Genomic DNA, 18,037 nt, shown 5'->3' with positions numbered 1-18,037 from the left:
CTGCTTTTACCAAGTGCGCCAACAACTACCCAAACGTGATCATTTCATTTTTCTAACAAAATTATCCACATTAATATGTTTTTTCACAGCCAGGAGTCATGTTGTATTGGTCTTGTTTGTTTTAAAATTTCCTCTTGCCAGTGTCCATTAACATCAATTGCCATGCACACCAAAGCTAGCCACACAAGGGGGACAATTTAAAGCCCCCAGTTACCCTCACAGATTATATACATAAGATGTAGAAGGACACCAAAGTCCTTTTAGGAAACTGACATAAACATGAATCAAAGCAGTGTCCAAGAGAAAAGGGAACAAATAACTAGGTGCTATTTCAAAGGTGAATAATTAAACCGACATTTTAAAGCTAAAAATCTAAGATACATTTTTTTGTGTTTTTTACCTTAGAATTACCATTCATGTACTGTGTGTATTTCTGTGGTGGCTTTGATCAGTTTAGTGTGGCAGGACCTGATTTATATCTAACTAGTTTTAGTATACATGGGCCACCACATTCTTAGCACTTACATAAAATGTTATTTTCATATGTGTGAGTTCTAGCTTAATGGTTAGCTTTAGAGAAAAATAAGGGAGCAACTTTTAACATAATGACAATTTAAAATAAGGAAAAAAATTAAGAGTGAACTTGAACTTGGTAAATTAATGGTGTTGACAGTAACAAATTGAATTTTTCATTTAAAAATGTGTAATTGGCTGATTTCTGATTTAGCCATCTGAGGAAAAGATATTATTGGTAAAATCTGGAATCAGACTGAGTTTAAGACACTGGTAGAATGAAAATCAGTTGTTCTCAATATTGGGAATTGGTAGCCCTATAATCTCACACAGCAAAATCCTGAAAAAATGTTAAATGACTTTTTTTGTTTTGTATTTTTAACTTCATTTTTTGGTTAAAATAAGTGAATTACACTAGTTCTCGGGTCATAAGACATGCTGACAACTCATACTTGGCAGATCTGCAAACATCTGAAATGTCATAGGTGAGAAGAATAGGTCAGAAGGGAACATGTGTTGAGGCAATGGAGCGTGGGTGTGAGTAGGCTGATCTACAGTGTCAGTGTATGAGCACCGCATCACTGTTGGCAGAGGTGTAAATAAGCCTCCCACCATCATTGTAGATATGATAGTGGTTTGGGTTATTAGGTAAATAAAGTCAGGTCATCGTGAGCTTGCTTACATGAGCAAGTGTATGCTTAGGTGTGCATTATGTTAAAAAATCTTATATACTCATTGTAAAAAGGAAGTTACCACAGAGCCTATTTTCCTTATCAGCACCTTCACATTTATATACTTTTCACATGTTTGCAGTTGGAGAGTGCAGCATGAAGGTGAATTTATGATTAACTTGGTACAGCATGTTTTTTATTGTTTACTGGTAATGGAAGTGCAGTGGTAGTAAATATTAGGATTCCCCAGAATAGATTTGAAGAGCACAGTAGCAAAACATTATAATCATTTCTACTTGTAGCAGCTTAGACAGTACATTGTCTTGGATGATCAAAATGTCATCTTCAAAACTCAAACATCTGCATTTAGACATAAAATCTATAGTCTTCCGATAGGGTGGCATTCCATGTAGTGCTGATTCCTGGTTTTTGCTCTTTGTTCCATGGCTCAGAAAAACGTAGATATATTTTATGGGCATTTTATGTGAAAAGTTCACTAAGTAAATGATCATACCAGAATTATTTCTTAATTAAAAAATCCTAAAGAGATGGAACAGCCTTTGTTTGTCATGGATACCAAGCAGTTCTTGGAAATTTTTCTAATAAGAATTTTTATCACATAATCTGAATCTGGTTTATAACAAACAGTGTGCATAAGGCAAAAACCTGCTCTAAGATGGAGCAGCAGTGTCCGTCAGCTTAATAACTTCTGCCAAAAATTAATCTGGTTTAAGTATTTGAAAAGTCAATTGGGAATGTATAGCAGGTGAAACTGGAAATGCACTGTGAAGCAGCAACAATAGACTGCACGCTACTCAGGTAAATGATGGCGCATTTGGTGGAACTTTACCCCTTAAACCGTTTAGTCACTATCTATCCTGCTTATTCCTGAACAGGATTGGGGGGGGGGTGGGGGGGGTTTCCCAGCTTATCCCAACTAGCATAGAGCACAAGGCAGGAACAAACCCTGGACATGGGGCCAGTCTATCTCAGAGAAAAAAAAAACACACACACACTAAACCACACCCTCGGGACACTAGTATCACCAGTCCAACTAACCTGTATGTCTTTGTACTGAGAGAGGAAGCAGGATTAAACCAGAGGAATCCCATGCAGACACTGGGAGAACATGCAAACTCCAGCAGCGCTACCACTGGGCCACCATGCTGCCGCTCTACACCAGATTATAGATTTTTTTTTTTTCCAAGGATATCATTCAAATGACTTCAAGCCTAAAGCGGATGAGTATTTCTTAGTCCTTCACGTTTTTCTCCTTCAAATATTTTATTAAACCAGATAGTTCATGATGAATGCACACATGTGTAAATGGAAATAACAGCACAAGGATGTGGTCCCTCCTGTCACCTAGAGTAGAGTGATCCATGAGGGCTGACCTTGACTGTCAGCTGAACTTCCCATAAGAGATTACTTCAACCTCTTTATGGCTAGACATTATTGTCTGGTCCACCATTATTAGAACGGTCATAATGGCTGAATCAACTGTTCCATGGGAAGACAAGATGGAGGCCACCTTTGAGAGAGAGTGAAAAGTATGCAGAACTGTTAGGTGTGTGCTCACAAGCAGGGTGGAGAGCTTTCATCTTCCTAGAAGAGGTAGGATGCAGAGGCTTCACTGGAACATCCTCTCAGAGGTTCCTGAAGTCCCTTGGGATTACAGGCTCAAAGCTGAGTAAGGCCCTCAAAGATCTTGGGGAGGAAGCATAAAAATGGAGCTTCTAGCTCTGGCTTAGAAGAAAGGATAAAGTGTGTGGAAAACAAGGATCCTAAGAGCTGGCTGCAGGGGTGGTAGGGAGCTTCAACAACAATAATTGACTTATCAATAAGAAATCAGGTTGGAACAAAAACCTGCAGCCACTATGTGCCTCCAGGATAGACTTTGCTCACTACTGCCTTAAACATCCTACCGAAACTTGTTCAGCCAATCAATCATTCTCTTTGTTTAATAATCACCACATTGCGGCTGTTAGGTTAATTAATTTTGCTGTTGAAATTAATGTTAATCTTCAAATATTTTTATGAATGCTTTCTAAGGTGCTTGTACTTTGAATGTTTCAATCATTTAGTATAATATGGCTGTCTTTGCCTTTGTATATTTGTATATTATTTTGATGTTGTTTGCTCCACTCTCATGTCATGTATGTGCCCTTTGATAACCTTTTAGTAATGAGCAGTGCAACATTAACTGAATGATTATCTACTTGCGTACTTGGCGATTACTTGCTGTTTCAAAACTTTTGATGCAGTAGCTCTGCCTCTTTGCCTTCCTTTAAATTCTTACTAATGTGTCGCAATCTCCATTTTTTGCAGGAGCACCAAACACAGCAGAACTGAGGATTTGCCGTGTGAACAAGAATTTTGGTTCTGTTAAGGGAGGAGATGAAATTTTCCTCCTGTGTGACAAAGTTCAGAAAGGTAATTTCATCCTTCCTTCAAATAAATACTGTAATACATACCTAACCAGATTTCACTGTGAGCCCAGAAAAGTGTCACTTGTATAGGTGTAGTCATACTGAGGCGCTAACAGATTCTCTTCTATGACAGCATATCAGTCATGCTGTTCTAAAAGTGCATTTCTGTAGTCAAGGAGGCTGTTGGCATTATGAATAAAGGGGCAGGTTTTTATGTCACTAGACACATGTGGTGGTATAAAAGGAGAAACTGGGAGTTTTATTTTAATTTAAACAGGGAAAAAATGGAAAATACTTTAGAGAAATTAAAAGCATAAACATATGTTTAGTGCTGCTTTTTTGCAAGTGTATGAATTAAAGATCTGGTAGGGATTAATAGACTCCAAACAAGCATACTTTATCTTCATTCCTGTTACTAGTTAGCACCGTCGTGAAGAATGTTACAGCTAGAGTGCACTTCTTTCAATATTTCTGTCTACAGTGGGAGCATAGGCATTCTTTGTGAGTTCTGCTATTTTTTTTAAACTAACTAACTAACTAACTTTCTTTGGAGATTACTGCCAATATGACTTACCTAACCATTATACTGTTCAATAATTCAACAGATGATATTGAAGTTCGTTTTTTCATGAAAGACTGGGAAGCCAAAGGATCTTTTTCTCAAGCAGATGTCCATCGCCAGGTTGCAATTGTCTTTAAAACCCCACCATTTTACAACACAAATATCACATCGCCAGTGTCTGTTCAGATGCAGCTCCGCCGACCTTCTGACCAGGAGGTCAGTGAAGCAATGGAGTTCAAGTATCTGCCAGATGATAAAGGTAAAATACAAAATAAATAGTGTTAATGATGCTACTAACACTTTGAGGTTAAGTGCTAGGTGGTTCACTTCGGGAGAGGTTTTAAAGATCCTGAATAATGCTAACATTTTTGAAAGAATAATGGAATGATTTGTGGCTCTCAAAAGCATTTTAAATGGAAATCCTGCATTCTTCCTATTTGTTTCCTTGGGGTTTCAGTAACTGTTTGCTAATACTTAACAACATTATGGACCTTTCTACTATTAATATTTGTTTATTAAAGGACTGCTCCACCCAAAATTTTTATGTTATTTATCCCATGTGGTTAAATGTAGTGTGTAGTTACATAGTGTATGTAGTGTGGTTACGTCTGAGAAAAACTTTTCATCTCATATTTTCATGGAAAACTAATATAGCAAAGTTTCTGATAGAATGGGCATCACTGGAAATCAATACTGGACTACAGCAAACAATATCAAAAAATCTCAATGAATAAAATTCTGTTTTACTCCTGTTGCATAACCCAGGTCAGGTCATCCAGTTATATTCTTACAATGTGTAAAACACTTTTGCTAAAATTTTGTCAAATAAATATAAATCAGAGTAGTGCATAAACAGTAAACCTGTTCAAACGGGATGAAGCCTTTGAATTTAAGACAGGACTCGACCAATAAATGAGATGGAGAGGTGCATCAAAACATATAAAAAATATCATTTTTGGGTAGAGTATTTCTTTAAGGGAATAAATCGCAACCAGAAAATAAGATACAGTAAAAGAAAATACAATCATAATAATAATATTTCAAAGATTATGTTCCCAAAAAAAACCCCCTCATTTCTGATCCTGCTCAGAGAGGTAAATGGCAAAAAAGTCCAGTCTGAAATAGATCCTCATTTATATTACAGCAATAGAAAGCGTTTAGCAGGAGCCAAGCCTCTTTATTTTAGAATAGCATTGATAAATTATTACCAAATTCTGAACAACAACATTTATTTACATAGCACATTTTCATACAAATGATGTAGCTCAAAGTGCTTTACAAGATGAAGAAATAAAAAGTTTTATTAAAAAATGTAAAATATAAAAATAAGATTAGGCAATACTAAGTAACAAAGAATCCATATTACTAAACGAGAATGGTAAACCGGATATGGAAGCAGGGACATGCCCGTGGACGCAAAAGACATAGTGCGCAAGCGCCACACAAAGCCCCCCCCCCCATAGTGAAACGGGAGAGACTACGCACGTGCACAGGCGCCACACAACCCCCCCCGCAACAGTGCAAAACGGGAGAAACTACGAACCGTCAGAGTAGGAAACAAAGTAAAACGTCATAAAGAGGTGCCGCAAGCGGGATAAAGCGAGGTCAGAAATAAAACACAGAGTTGGAAACAAAGTAAAACTTCATAAAGGGATTAAAGAAACAAAGCACACACCCCCCCCCCCCCCCCCCCCCGAGTTAAACGGGAGAGACTACGCACGTGCACAGACACCACACAAAGCACCCTAAACCCCCCAATCCCACCCCCCCCCCCGCACCTGAGCAAAACGGGAGAGACTACAAACCGTCAGAGTAGGAAACAAAGTAAAACGTCATAAACAGGTTAACGAACAGGGACAAACACATAGAGAGCAGGTTACAAAACAAAGCCACCCTCCCCACAGTAAAACGAGAAAGACTACGAACCGTCTGACATGCCACAAGCAGGATACAGCGAGGTCAGAAATAAAACACAGAGTGGGAAACAAACTAAAACTTCATAAAGGGATTAAAGAATGGGGACGAACACATGGAGAGCGGGTTACAGATGATGAAAACTGGAATGCAACAGCTACAAAAAAACCTATGGAATTAAACACATGCACACCGAGATACAGAATATAAAAGCAGAAACAACGACAGTTAAACGTCCACACCACACAGCGGATGCGGACCCTGAAGGTTCAGGCGCCTACATCGGGCGTCAGAACGCCCAGTGAAGTACAAAAGGCAAATGCGCCTACACAGCATAGTAAGAACCGACATAATACGGAAGTCGCAGGCGTCGCCGCCATATTGTGAGTGGCACTAATGCGCCATATTGTGAGTGGCAGTAATGCGTACGGAGTCCACAAAGGTTCATACTTCAAACCCGAGATGTTACGGACACGCGTCTGAAACCGTGGAAGCAAAACTGTCTCGGCTCCAAAACCACACAGCTCAACAACTAACACAGCTTCGACACCGAGCCCGCGTGGACAGATCTAATGAACGTGGGATACAAAGTGACACGGGAAACACTACAGAGTCCGCAGTGCTCCACAATGCACCGCATAATAGTTCGGAAAGAGCTACAGTGACACGGGCGAACGCTCCGTATTAAACATACATCATCCTCACACGTCCAAACTATAGATAGATAGATAGATACTTTATTAATCCCAATGGGAAATTCACATTTTCCAGCAGCAGCATACTAATACAATAAATAATATTAAATTAAAGAATGATGATAATGCAGGTGAAAAAAAGACAATAACTTTGTAGAATGTTAAATGTTAACGTTTACCCCCCCTAAGTGAATCACATTACAGTGATGCATTATTAACAGTACAATAAACATCACAGTATCACAAACAAATGAACATTATTACTCGAAAAAGGCAAAATATCTTCACCACGGACCACGTGTCATTAAAACAAAAGCAGAATAAAGCGAGATCAGAAATAAAAGACAGAGTAGAAAGCAAAGTGAAACGTCATAAACAGGTACACGGGCGAACGGTCCGTATTAAACGTGCGTCATCCTCACACGTGCCTGCCCAGCGGGCACGGGTTCAAAACACCGGGGGTAGGCGAGCGAAACGAGCAGGGGGCGGAGCCCCCTTGTAAAGTAAGGTCTGATGGCCAGGAGGACAGAAAAAAAAACTCTAGAGGGCTGGGGGTAAAAAAAAAAACAAAATCTGCTGGGGTTCCGAGGCCACGAGAACGTCCAGCCCCCACTGGGCATTCTGCCTAACATAAATGATCTAAATCAGTCGTCATGGTTTTCAGGCTTCATGTGGACATCTGGCCATCAATCCATCAATGTAGGAACATCACGGTGCTTTGATCAGGTGGTGGTGGCGTAGATCACCACCACAGAAAGCCAGTAAAAGAACAGCAGAGAAAGTAGGGGTTAGTACGGATTGTGGAGCCATGATAAAAATTATATTTAAATGCATAAAGAGAATATCAGGGTTACACTAACATGAAGCTATGAGAAAGCCATATTAACTTTTTCAGGGCTGATGTCGACTTGTCAAAATTGAGGTGTAGAGGACAGTAATTGGCTGTAAACTGCAACAAAACTCGCCCTTCCGTTTTTGTTCGACTGTCTTTGCTAGAAGGAAAGTTAAGTAGCTTTGTTGATTTTACTTTGATTCCCTGTGTGAGTAGCGAAGAGCAAACAATTTCTAAAATGGCATCAACATGTGGTGCGAGACTAAAGCAGATATGGAAATTAAAATACTCCACAGACATTTTACGTATTATCACTGAATCAGACTCTGATTTGTTGGACTTGAAATTTGATGCAAGTGATCAGGAGATGGAAATCGAAAGCGAAAGTGAGGTACCGGGAGCAGCCGATCAGTCCCCAGCTGATCTTGTGGTGCTGAACACGCTTGGGTAGCTGATGCGCCATGGCAGCATTCACCTGGGAGGAGTACCACTTATGATGATGAGAGGTACAAACTATATTGCGTCATACTGTGACTGCCACCGCTGCCCACCTGCTGTGCAAAGACAGCCAAGGCAGCCAGCCCACCATGCATTCCTGCTGGCCATCGAGGTGCCCCCGTGCAGCCACAGAGATGCCAAACATGCTCCAACAGCAGCCACAGCATGTAGCCACAGACGTTTCAGGTTGATGTATGTGTGAAACCATTGCTTTGTGTGCTTTTCAGAAAACTGAGTATTTTGGAAAAAATATTCAGCCCTCAAAGAGTTAAAGTAATGTGTTTTCAGCAGTGTTTTAAAGTGCTCCACTGTATTAGCCTGGCGAATTCCTATTGGCAAGCTATTCCAGATTTTAGGTACATAACATCAGAAGCACCTCACCACTTCTTTTAAATTTAGCTCTTGGAATAATAAGCAGACACTCATTTGAAGATCTAAGGTTACGATTTGGAGTGTAAGGTGAAAGACATTCTGAAATAATAGGATGGAGTGAGATTATTTAAGGCTTTGTAAACCAGAAGAAGTATTTTAAAGTCAATTCTAAATGACACAGGTAACCTGTGTAGTGACATCAAAACTGGAGAGATGTGCTTGGATTTTCTTTTCCTAGTTAAGATTCTGGCAGCTGCCTTTTGCACTTGTTGCCACTGATTGATGTCTTTTTTGGTTAGTCCAGAGGAGTGCGTTACAGTAATCTAGTCGACTGAAAACAAAAGCGTGAACTAATTTTTCAGCATCTTTCAATGATATAAGAGGTCTAACTTTTGCTATATTTCTTAAGTGAAAAAATGCTGTCCTACTGATCTGATTAATATGTGATTTAAAATTCAGGTCACAGTCAACAGTTACCCCTAAATTCTTTACCTTCTTCTTGACTTTTAATCCTAATGCATCAAGTTTATTTCTAATAACCTCATTAAATCCATTTTGCCAATCACTAAGATTCTGTTTTCTCCTTATTTAGTTTGAGAAAATTACTACTCATCCATTCAGAAACACTACTAAGACATTGTGTCAGTGAATCAAGAGAGTCGGGGTCATCAGGCGCTATTGATAAATACAGCTGTGTGTCATCGGCATAGCTGTGGTAGCTCACGTTATCCCCCGAAATAATCTGACCTAACGGAAGCATGTAAATCGAAAAGAGCAGCAGATCCAGGATAGTGCCTTGTGGAACACCATATAGAATATCTTGTGTCTTTGAAGTATAATTACCACAACTAACAAAGAATTTTCGAAATCTTAAGTAGGACTCAAACCAATTTAAGACACTACCAGAGAGGCCTACCCACTGACTAAGGCAATTTATAAGAATATTGTGATCAATGGTATCAAATATGTCACTCAGATCTAGGAGGATGAGAACAGATAAACGACCTCTGTCTGCATTTACCCACAAGTCATTTACTACTTTAATGAGTGCCGTTTCTATACTGTGATTTGTTCTGAAACCGAACTGAAACTTGTCAGGAACAGAATGTTTATTCAAATGATCATTTAGCTACATAATGATGGCCTTTTCTAGGATTTTACTTAAGAAAGGCAGGATAGAAATAGGTCTAAAATTGTCAAAAACAGAGGAGTTGAGATTATTTTTCTTGAGCAGGGGTTTAACTACAGCAGTCTTAAGACAGTCTGGGAATACCCCTGTATCTAATGACGAGTTTACTATGTCAAGAATTCTATCAATTAGCACACCGGATACTTCTGTGAAAAAACTTGTTGGTATTGGGTCAAGGACGCAGGTGGGGGGTCTCAGTTGAGAAATTATTCTATATTGATCTGGTAAATCTATCCTGGTGAAATTTAATTCACTTAAAATGGAAATAATAGGAATGTTATTGGGGGAATATACTATATTATTTCTAATATCATTCATTTTGTGATTAAAAAATATATCAAACGCCTCACAAGTTTCAATGGAAGTTTTTGCAGGCATTCCATTGAGTAACCTGGGTTTAGCAGACGATCAATAGTAGAGAATAAAACTCTGATTACTACTTATTCCATCCATCCATTTTCCAACCCGCTGAATCCGAACACAGGGTCACGGGGGTCTGCTGGAGCCAATCCCAGCCAACACAGGGCACAAGGCAGGAACCAATCCCGGGCAGGGTGCCAACCCACCGCAGGACACACACAAACACACCCACACACCAAGCACACACTAGGGCCAATTTAGAATCACCAATCCACCTAACCTGCATGTCTTTGGACTGTGGGAGGAAACCGGAGTGCCCGGAGGAAACCCACACAGACACGGGGAGAACATGCAAACTCCACACAGGGAGGACCCGGGAAGTGAACCCAGGACCCCAGGTCTCCCAACTGCGAGGCAGCAGCGCTACCCACTGCGCCACCGTGCCGCCCATTACTACTTATTGTTATTTATAATTTTAGAGAAATATCACCACCTCTCAAGACGGACTATGTTGTTGTAATTTGTTATTTTAGCCTTCAGTATTTCATAGTGGACATTTATTTTAGTTTTTCTTCATTTACACTCAGCTGTCCGGCTGATTAATTAAACTACTTTTCAACAGAGAGAATTCAATTTTTCTCGAATATAATATAATATAAGACATCACTTTCTCATCAAGTTTATGGTAGGTGGATTAGAATTCTCCATGTTAAGTAAAATGAGTATGTAGTGTACAGTAGAATATCACAATAGATTTTTCATTTCATAATATCTCCCAATCAGGTGTTACACTGACTATTGCTCTTAGGTCCCAGGTTGTTATGGAGATTATGTAAATATTGTAACCCAAAATTGGCTGCTTTTAGAATATTCCTAAAACATATAACCTAGGAAGGCAGGTGACTGATGACTGCATTCCAATATGGAACATGTCCTTTATGTATTTTAGACAATTTAAAATAAGGTTTTTAAGTGAGATGTACAACTTGTAGCTGAATCATAAGATGCTTTGAAGAAGAATGCATTTTATGGATGGCTGAACTCCATTTCTTGTCTGAAATTATAATTGTAAGATCCGCTTCCCATTGTTCCTTATAATCCCCTACAGGCAAACTCCATGAGATGTATTGATAGTCTAGAAATGTTACTTGTATCTTCATCAGAAATTTAGAGTTTTACTTCAGGGGTGTATATTGATGGACGATTAGGAAAGATAGGCTGTTTGCTTTTGACAAAGTTTCTGGCATGTTTACAGATAAAGTAGTTTGTTTGCCGGAAGATGATATTTAAACTTTGCTACTATTTATGACCCACAGAAGGATTTACTATATCAGATAATTAAACCAACAGTTTGTTAAGGATCGCAGGAATCGTGGGAAAGAGGGGTCCTTTCATCGGATTGGCTGGCCTAGTGCTGTTTCAGCCATGGAATGGCCAAATGGGGGAGGCAGCTTGATGGATGAGGTCTCCAGGACTCTAAACAAATCCAGATCATATTATGTGATATCATCTACTGTTAAATTCTGCTCCGTACTTCTAAAATTTTTATTTTTATACTGTAATGAGGATTTGTTATGTTCTGTGTATTGTATTGTATTGTATAGTAATGTATTGTATTGACCCCCTTCTTTTTGACACCCACTGCACGCCCAACCTACCTGGGAAGGGGTCTCTTTTTGAACTGCCTTTCCCAAGATTTCTTCCGTTTTTTCCCTACAAGGTTTTTTTTTTTGGGAGTTTTTCCTTGTCTTCTTAGAGAGTCGTGGCTGGGGGGCTGTCAAGAGGCAGGGCCTGTTAAAGCCCATTGCGGCACTTCTTGTGTGATTTTGGGCTATACAAAAATAAATTGTATTGTATTGTATTGTACTGTATTAACAGACCAGAGTTGCCATTGAGCTGTGCACTGCAACTCCTCTTGCAGAACTGAGAAGGACGGCTGCGAGGGCTCTGAGGGCAGATAAAGAGGTGTTTGTTAGAGGAATTTGTGAGCAAGTGACACACCATCTGTGGTCTAGTGACCCACGTCCTGTTTACAGAGGAATCGAAGCATTACGCACATCTGAATCTGTTCCTCGGAGAGTCACAGTCAGGGCAGCTAATGGAACAGTCATTACGGATGACACTGAAGTTGTGACCCACTGGGCTGGCTACTTTGAGCAGTTGTTTAAAGCTGATCCTCCGGCTAGGACGTTTCATATCTCTGGGTCCACGGTTCTTGAGGCTGATCCTCCAATTAGCTGTGAACCAACCAATCTCACTGAGATTGCACAGGTGGTGAACCAGCTGAGGGAGGGAAAGGCTGCAGGGATCTGTGGTATCTGGGATGAACTTCTCCAGGCTGGTGGTAAGGCTGTCCTCCTGGCATTGCAAGCAATCTTTGGCATCATCCCAACTGACTGCAAAACGGGACTTGTCGTCCCTATCTGGAAAGGCAAGTGAGATCGCCTGGATTGCATCAACTACAGGGGGATAACACTGCTGTCGGTGCCGGATAAGGTCCTTGCTAGGGTCGTCCTCAGTAGGATCCATGATCACTTGCTCACCTACCAGCAAACGGAACAGTCTGGTTTTACGCCTAAGAGGTCTACTATCAACCGCATCCTGGCACTGAGGGTTCTCATAGAGCGCAAACGCGATTATCAGCAGAGTTTCTTTGCAGCCTTTGTCGATTTTCACAAAGCGTTCAACTTAGTTGATCAACTGCCCTGTGGGACATCCTGAGGGTTCGCGGGATCCCTTCGAGGTTGCTAGATATCATGGCCGGCCTGTACACTGGTACTGTGAGTGCTGTGCAGAGTGGAGGCAGGACCTCTGCGTTTTTCCCAGTTGATTCTGGGGTTCGTCAGGGGTGTCTTCTTGCTCCTACTCTGTTCAATACTTGTATGGGCTGGGTGTTGGGGAAGATCGTGGGGTCCAGCAGCTGTGGGGCATCTGTGGGTGAAGAAAAATTCACGGATCTTGACTTTGCTGACGATGCTGTGATCTTTGTGGAGTCAATGGAGGTTCTGATCAGGGTGCTCGAGAGACTGAGTGAGGAGTCTGAGTGTCTGGGCTTGCGAGTGTCCTGGATAAAAACCAAGATTGCCTTTAATGACCTCTTGGGCACAGCCATCAGCAGTGTGTCTGTTTGCAGAAAGAGTGTTGACCTTGTTGAGAGGCTTACTTACCTTGGCCATGACATTCATGTGTCTGGTGACTCTTCCTGTGAAGTCAGTAGACGAACTGGAAGAGCATGGGAGGTCATGAGGTTGCTGTAAAGGGGAGTGTGGTGCTCCCGATATCTATGCAAAGGGACTGAGGTCCAAGTCTTTAGAGTTCTGGTGCTTCCTGTCTTACTACATGGTTATGAGACATGGACTCCTTTGGTACTGTGTCTCTCTGGAAAATCCTTGGGTACCGTTGGTTTGACTTTGTGTCGAATGAACGGTTGCTCATGGAGTCCCGAATGAAGGCACATTACCTGCATTGTGAGGGAGCGTCACTTACGGCACTGCGGTCATGTGGCGCGTTTCCCCGAGGGTGATCTGGCTCGTAAGATCCTAATTGTTGGGGACCCAAGTGGCTGGACCAGGCCAAGGGATCGCTCAGATAAAGGGTCATTTCTGGAGGGTAGGACTGGACCGCGTGCCTGCCTGGGACGTTGCCAACTGGGATCCCGAGCTGTTTCGACGTATAGTGGGTGTGGCAACGCACTGTACCAGTGCATGCTTCCCAACTTGACTTGACTTGAGTTTATTAACAGAGATGCAAACAAAATTGCAAACGGGTACAGTGCTACTCTCACTGATAAAGATTTAAGATTTAATGTGAATTTCCCCTTGGGATTAATAAAGTATCTATCTATCTATCTATCTATCTATCTATCTATCTATCTATCTATCTATCTATCTATCTATCTATCTATCTATCTATCTATCTATCTATCTATCTATCTATAATAATAATAATAATAAATTTTATTTATACAAGGCGCCTTTCAGAGAACTCAAGGACACCGAACAAACAAACAATAAATAAATAAATAAATAAATAAAAGACACAATTATAAACAACTTAAAACATCAAAAAATCTAAAAATTAAAACCAAACAAAATCATTATAATCAGAAGGAAAAAGAAAAAGCCATTTTAAACAGATGTGTTTTAAGTTTACATTTGAAGGATGAATATGATTTGATGTTTTGGAGCTCTGCAGGTAATGAATTCCAGAGCTTGGGAGCAGAACAGCTGAAAGCTCTGCTCCCCATGGTGGTTAGACGGGCGGGAGGGATGGTCAGATGGGTGGAGGAAGAGGATCTAAGGTTACGGGATGGAATGGCAACATGAAGAAGGTCAGACAGATATGGAGGGGCGAGATTATGGATGGCCTTAAATGTTAATAGCAGAATCTTAAAATCGGTTCGAAACTTGATCGGGAGCCAATGAAGCTGCTGCAAGACCGGAGTAATATGGTGAATAGATGGGGTTTGAGTGATGATACGTGCTGCAGAATTCTGGACTAACTGAAGCTTATGAAGAGATTTATTAGGGAGACCAAAGAGGAGTGAATTGCAGTAATCCAGCCGAGAAGTGACAAGACTATGAACAAGACTGGCAGTGGTATGAGGAGTGAGGGAGGGGCGAATGCGATTAATATTACGTAGGTGGAAGTAAGCAGACCGGGTGATGTTATTAATGTGAGATTGAAAGGATAGAGTACTGTCGAGGATGACACCCAGACTCTTGACCTGAGGTGATGGGGAAACAACAGAGTTATCAATAATAAGAGAAAGATTATTGGTTTTGGATAATGAGGATTTTGAACCAATGAGGAGAACCTCAGTTTTGTCATTGTTTAATTTAAGAAAATTCAAAGAAAACCAGGATTTAATTTCAGAAATGCAGTCAATAAGCGAGGGTGGTGGAAAAGAGGAGGTGGGTTTACCAGCAAGGTAGAGTTGGGTGTCATCAGCATAACAGTGAAAATTAATATTATATTTGCGAAAAATATTGCCAAGGGGAAGAAGGTAAATAATAAAAAGAAGAGGCCCCAGGACAGAGCCCTGGGGCACACCAGAAGTAACAGCGGTGGGTTGGGATGTGAAGGTTTTGAGCTGTATGAACTGAGTGCGGCCTGAGAGGTAGGATCTAAACCAATCAAGTGGAGTGTGAGTAATGCCAATCAAAGATAATCTATTAAGGAGAGTGGTATGACAAATAGTATCAAAGGCCGCACTCAGATCAAGGAGGATGAGAATAGTGATTAGACCAGAGTCAGCAGCCATAAGGAGGTCATTGGTAATTTTAACAAGTGCCGTTTCTGTACTATGAAGAGGGCGAAAACCAGACTGGAACTTTTCATATAGATTATTGTGAGATAAGTGGGTGTGAAGTTGGATGGCTACTATTTTTTCAAGAATTTTGGAGATAAAGGGCAAGTTAGAAATGGGGCAAAAATTATTGAAATTAGTAGGATCAGCACCAGGTTTTTTTAGTATTGGGGTTATAGCAGCAGTTTTGAAAGATGAGGGAATAATACCAGTAGTAAAAGAAGAGTGAATGATGGCAGAAATGAGAGGGACTAGAGAGGGGAGGCAGGCTTTAACCAGAACTGTAGGCAGGGGATCCAGCTGACAAGTAGATGTCTCGGATTTGCAGATGAGATCTGAGATTTCAGAGGAAGTGGGAAGCTGGAAAGAAGAGAAAGAGTGAATAGACGAGTGTAGTTCAGAATGAATACAGAGAGGATCTGGACCAAGGTCCTGATGTATCCTTTGGATTTTCTCATTGAAAAAAGACAAGAGAATTACAGAAAGCAGTTGAGTAAAGGTGAGATGGTAAAGAGTCTGGAGGTTGTGTAACATTATTAAGTAAAGAAAACAAAGACTTGGTGTTACCTGTATTACAAGTAATTAACCGAGTGTAATAATTGGATTTGGTTTGAGCTATACAATCCTTGTAATAGAGAAGATGATTTTTATACATCTCTTTGTGGACAAAGAGTCCGGATTTTTTAAACAACCTTTCAAGTTGCCTGCCCTTAGCTTTCAGAAGCCGAAGTTCAGGCGTAAACCAGGGGGCAGAAAAAGAAAAAGAAACCGATATGGTTTTTAGTGGAGCAAGAGACTTAAGAATACCATCAAGACAAGTGTTATAATATGAGACCAGTTCTATGGGAGTGGATAAATTATAAAAGTCCATTTGGGAATCAATTCTAGAAGACAGCAAATTCAAGTTAATATTCTTAATGTTACGAAAGGCTATGAGATGTGGAAGCTTAGGAACAGAAAAGGTAAGTTTGGCATTGAATGAAAGGAGAAAATGATCGGTTATAGTGAGTTCATCTGCTGTGAGATCAAAAGGAACAACACCAGAGCAGCAGATCAGGTCCAAGAATGTCCTTTACAATGGGTAGGAACATCAGTGTGCTGCTGGTATCCAAAACTCTCCAGGCAAGATAAAAAGTCTCTCTCTCTCTCACTCTCTCTCTCTCTCTCTCTCTCTCACTCTCTCTCTCTCTCACTCTCTCTCACTCTCTCTCTCACTCTCTCTCTCTTTCAAGACCACAATCGTGATAAGAAGTAAACAATCCTAACATAAGAACCTAAAAATAGTAGTAAATGTTTAAACATAATACATTTGAATCTTTAGTTTGATATTCAAGGATTAGAGTAAAGCATTTTGAGTAGCTAGATTAGTCACAGCTTTGTCATCTTATAAAGTTGCACATATTTGTGGCATACTCTTGCTCATCATGCTATAATAATATTCTGTCATCTCATTTTGTAAACCAAAAGTGATGTCTTTCACAATTTTAAAAATGTGAATAATACAGCGACAATTTGTAACCTTAAATGAAAAGCAAAAAATTAAAGGTGTAAATACAGCGTAAATGCTGGCAGCCATCCATGTGCAGTACTCATTTCTTCCTGTTAGTATATTGGAAAGTCTTTCTTTGGTAACATTAAGTACAAATATGTATCAGTAACCTGAGACAGCCAGTTCATTGCAGTGCATGCTCACAACCAAATTAGCACTTAGTCACAACAAACCAATCAAACTAATAGCATGTTTTTGGAGAAAGTCAATTCAAATATATGGACAAATGAAGACTTAATAGAGAAGCAGCACCTGTTTGGAGCCCAGATGAATTCTGTACCCCGTGAGGCAGCACAGCTGTTTGTCATGCCACCTCTATATGTTAATGTAACATGGCATAACATTCTCAGACCTACCCGATCCAGTTCTAGTTTATTCTGGCAGGAAACCCTGCCTGACTATTGTGCTTGTGTCTGTTGCAGGGCCAAGTCACACACCCGGTATTCACACTGGGCCAGTTAGAAACTTCCATGTAACCTAATACACATGTCTTTGTAATGGAGAAGGAACATCAGTGTACCAGAGAGAACCCAACACAGACATGGCATTTACAAACTCCGCAGAGGTAGTGACTAAGCATGGAACTTGAACCCAGGAAATGGGACCCATGAGGAAGCAATGTTAACAATGAGGGCAGTACAATGGCACAATGGTTAACATTTTCATCTAATTTTCTGAAATGATTTGCAGAATATTTCTGAAATATGAATTTTAAAGACTGTGAAGGGTAAAAATTAAACGTAAGGAAAAATGTCACCAAAATAAACTGAAAATAACTAAACTAACTAAACCTATGAGGTCAGATAGCCATATCTCAATTATAGTGATAATAGGACTTTATTTTGTTATGATTTGTTGCTTTTAATCATGAGATCTACTGCAAAACATATAGGTGTGACACGCTTTAAGAATTTACTATTAGTTAGGGTTTATACAAGTGTTTTGAGCCTGCACTCATTGAAGAGCACTAATGAATGTATACTGTATATTGAATTCATGTTTATTCTGAAAGCGCATTTCCTAACAAAGTGTGTAGGTCCAAGTGCTTTACAAAAGCATTAAAAGAAAAAATAACTATTCTAAAGGAAAACTAAACAAATCCCTAACAGATGAGAAGGTCAATTAAATTATAAAATAATTCAGGT

At 40.1% G+C, this 18,037-nt stretch overlaps 1 protein-coding gene across 3 annotated transcripts in view; it reads left to right on the top strand.

Annotated features, from left to right (window-relative positions):
- rel (v-rel avian reticuloendotheliosis viral oncogene homolog) overlaps nt 1–18,037 on the top strand; it is a 63,661-nt gene that overhangs the window by 37,752 nt on the left and 7,872 nt on the right. For all 3 annotated transcript variants that reach the window (XR_007933554.1, XM_028820799.2, XM_028820798.2), the window contains 2 exons: nt 3,513–3,617; nt 4,219–4,434. Coding sequence is in view for 2 of the 3 variants with exons in the window: in XM_028820799.2 (XP_028676632.1) it covers nt 3,513–3,617; nt 4,219–4,434 (321 nt within the window). In the remaining variant the exon portion in view is untranslated. The remainder of the gene's footprint in view (nt 1–3,512; nt 3,618–4,218; nt 4,435–18,037) is intronic.

Source organism: Erpetoichthys calabaricus, chromosome 15 (genome assembly GCF_900747795.2).
Source record: "Erpetoichthys calabaricus chromosome 15, fErpCal1.3, whole genome shotgun sequence".
NCBI classification, from domain to species: Eukaryota; Metazoa; Chordata; class Cladistia; order Polypteriformes; family Polypteridae; genus Erpetoichthys; species Erpetoichthys calabaricus.
The sequence above is the reverse complement of the archived record's forward strand: the minus strand, read 5'-3'. Positions and strand labels throughout refer to the sequence as shown.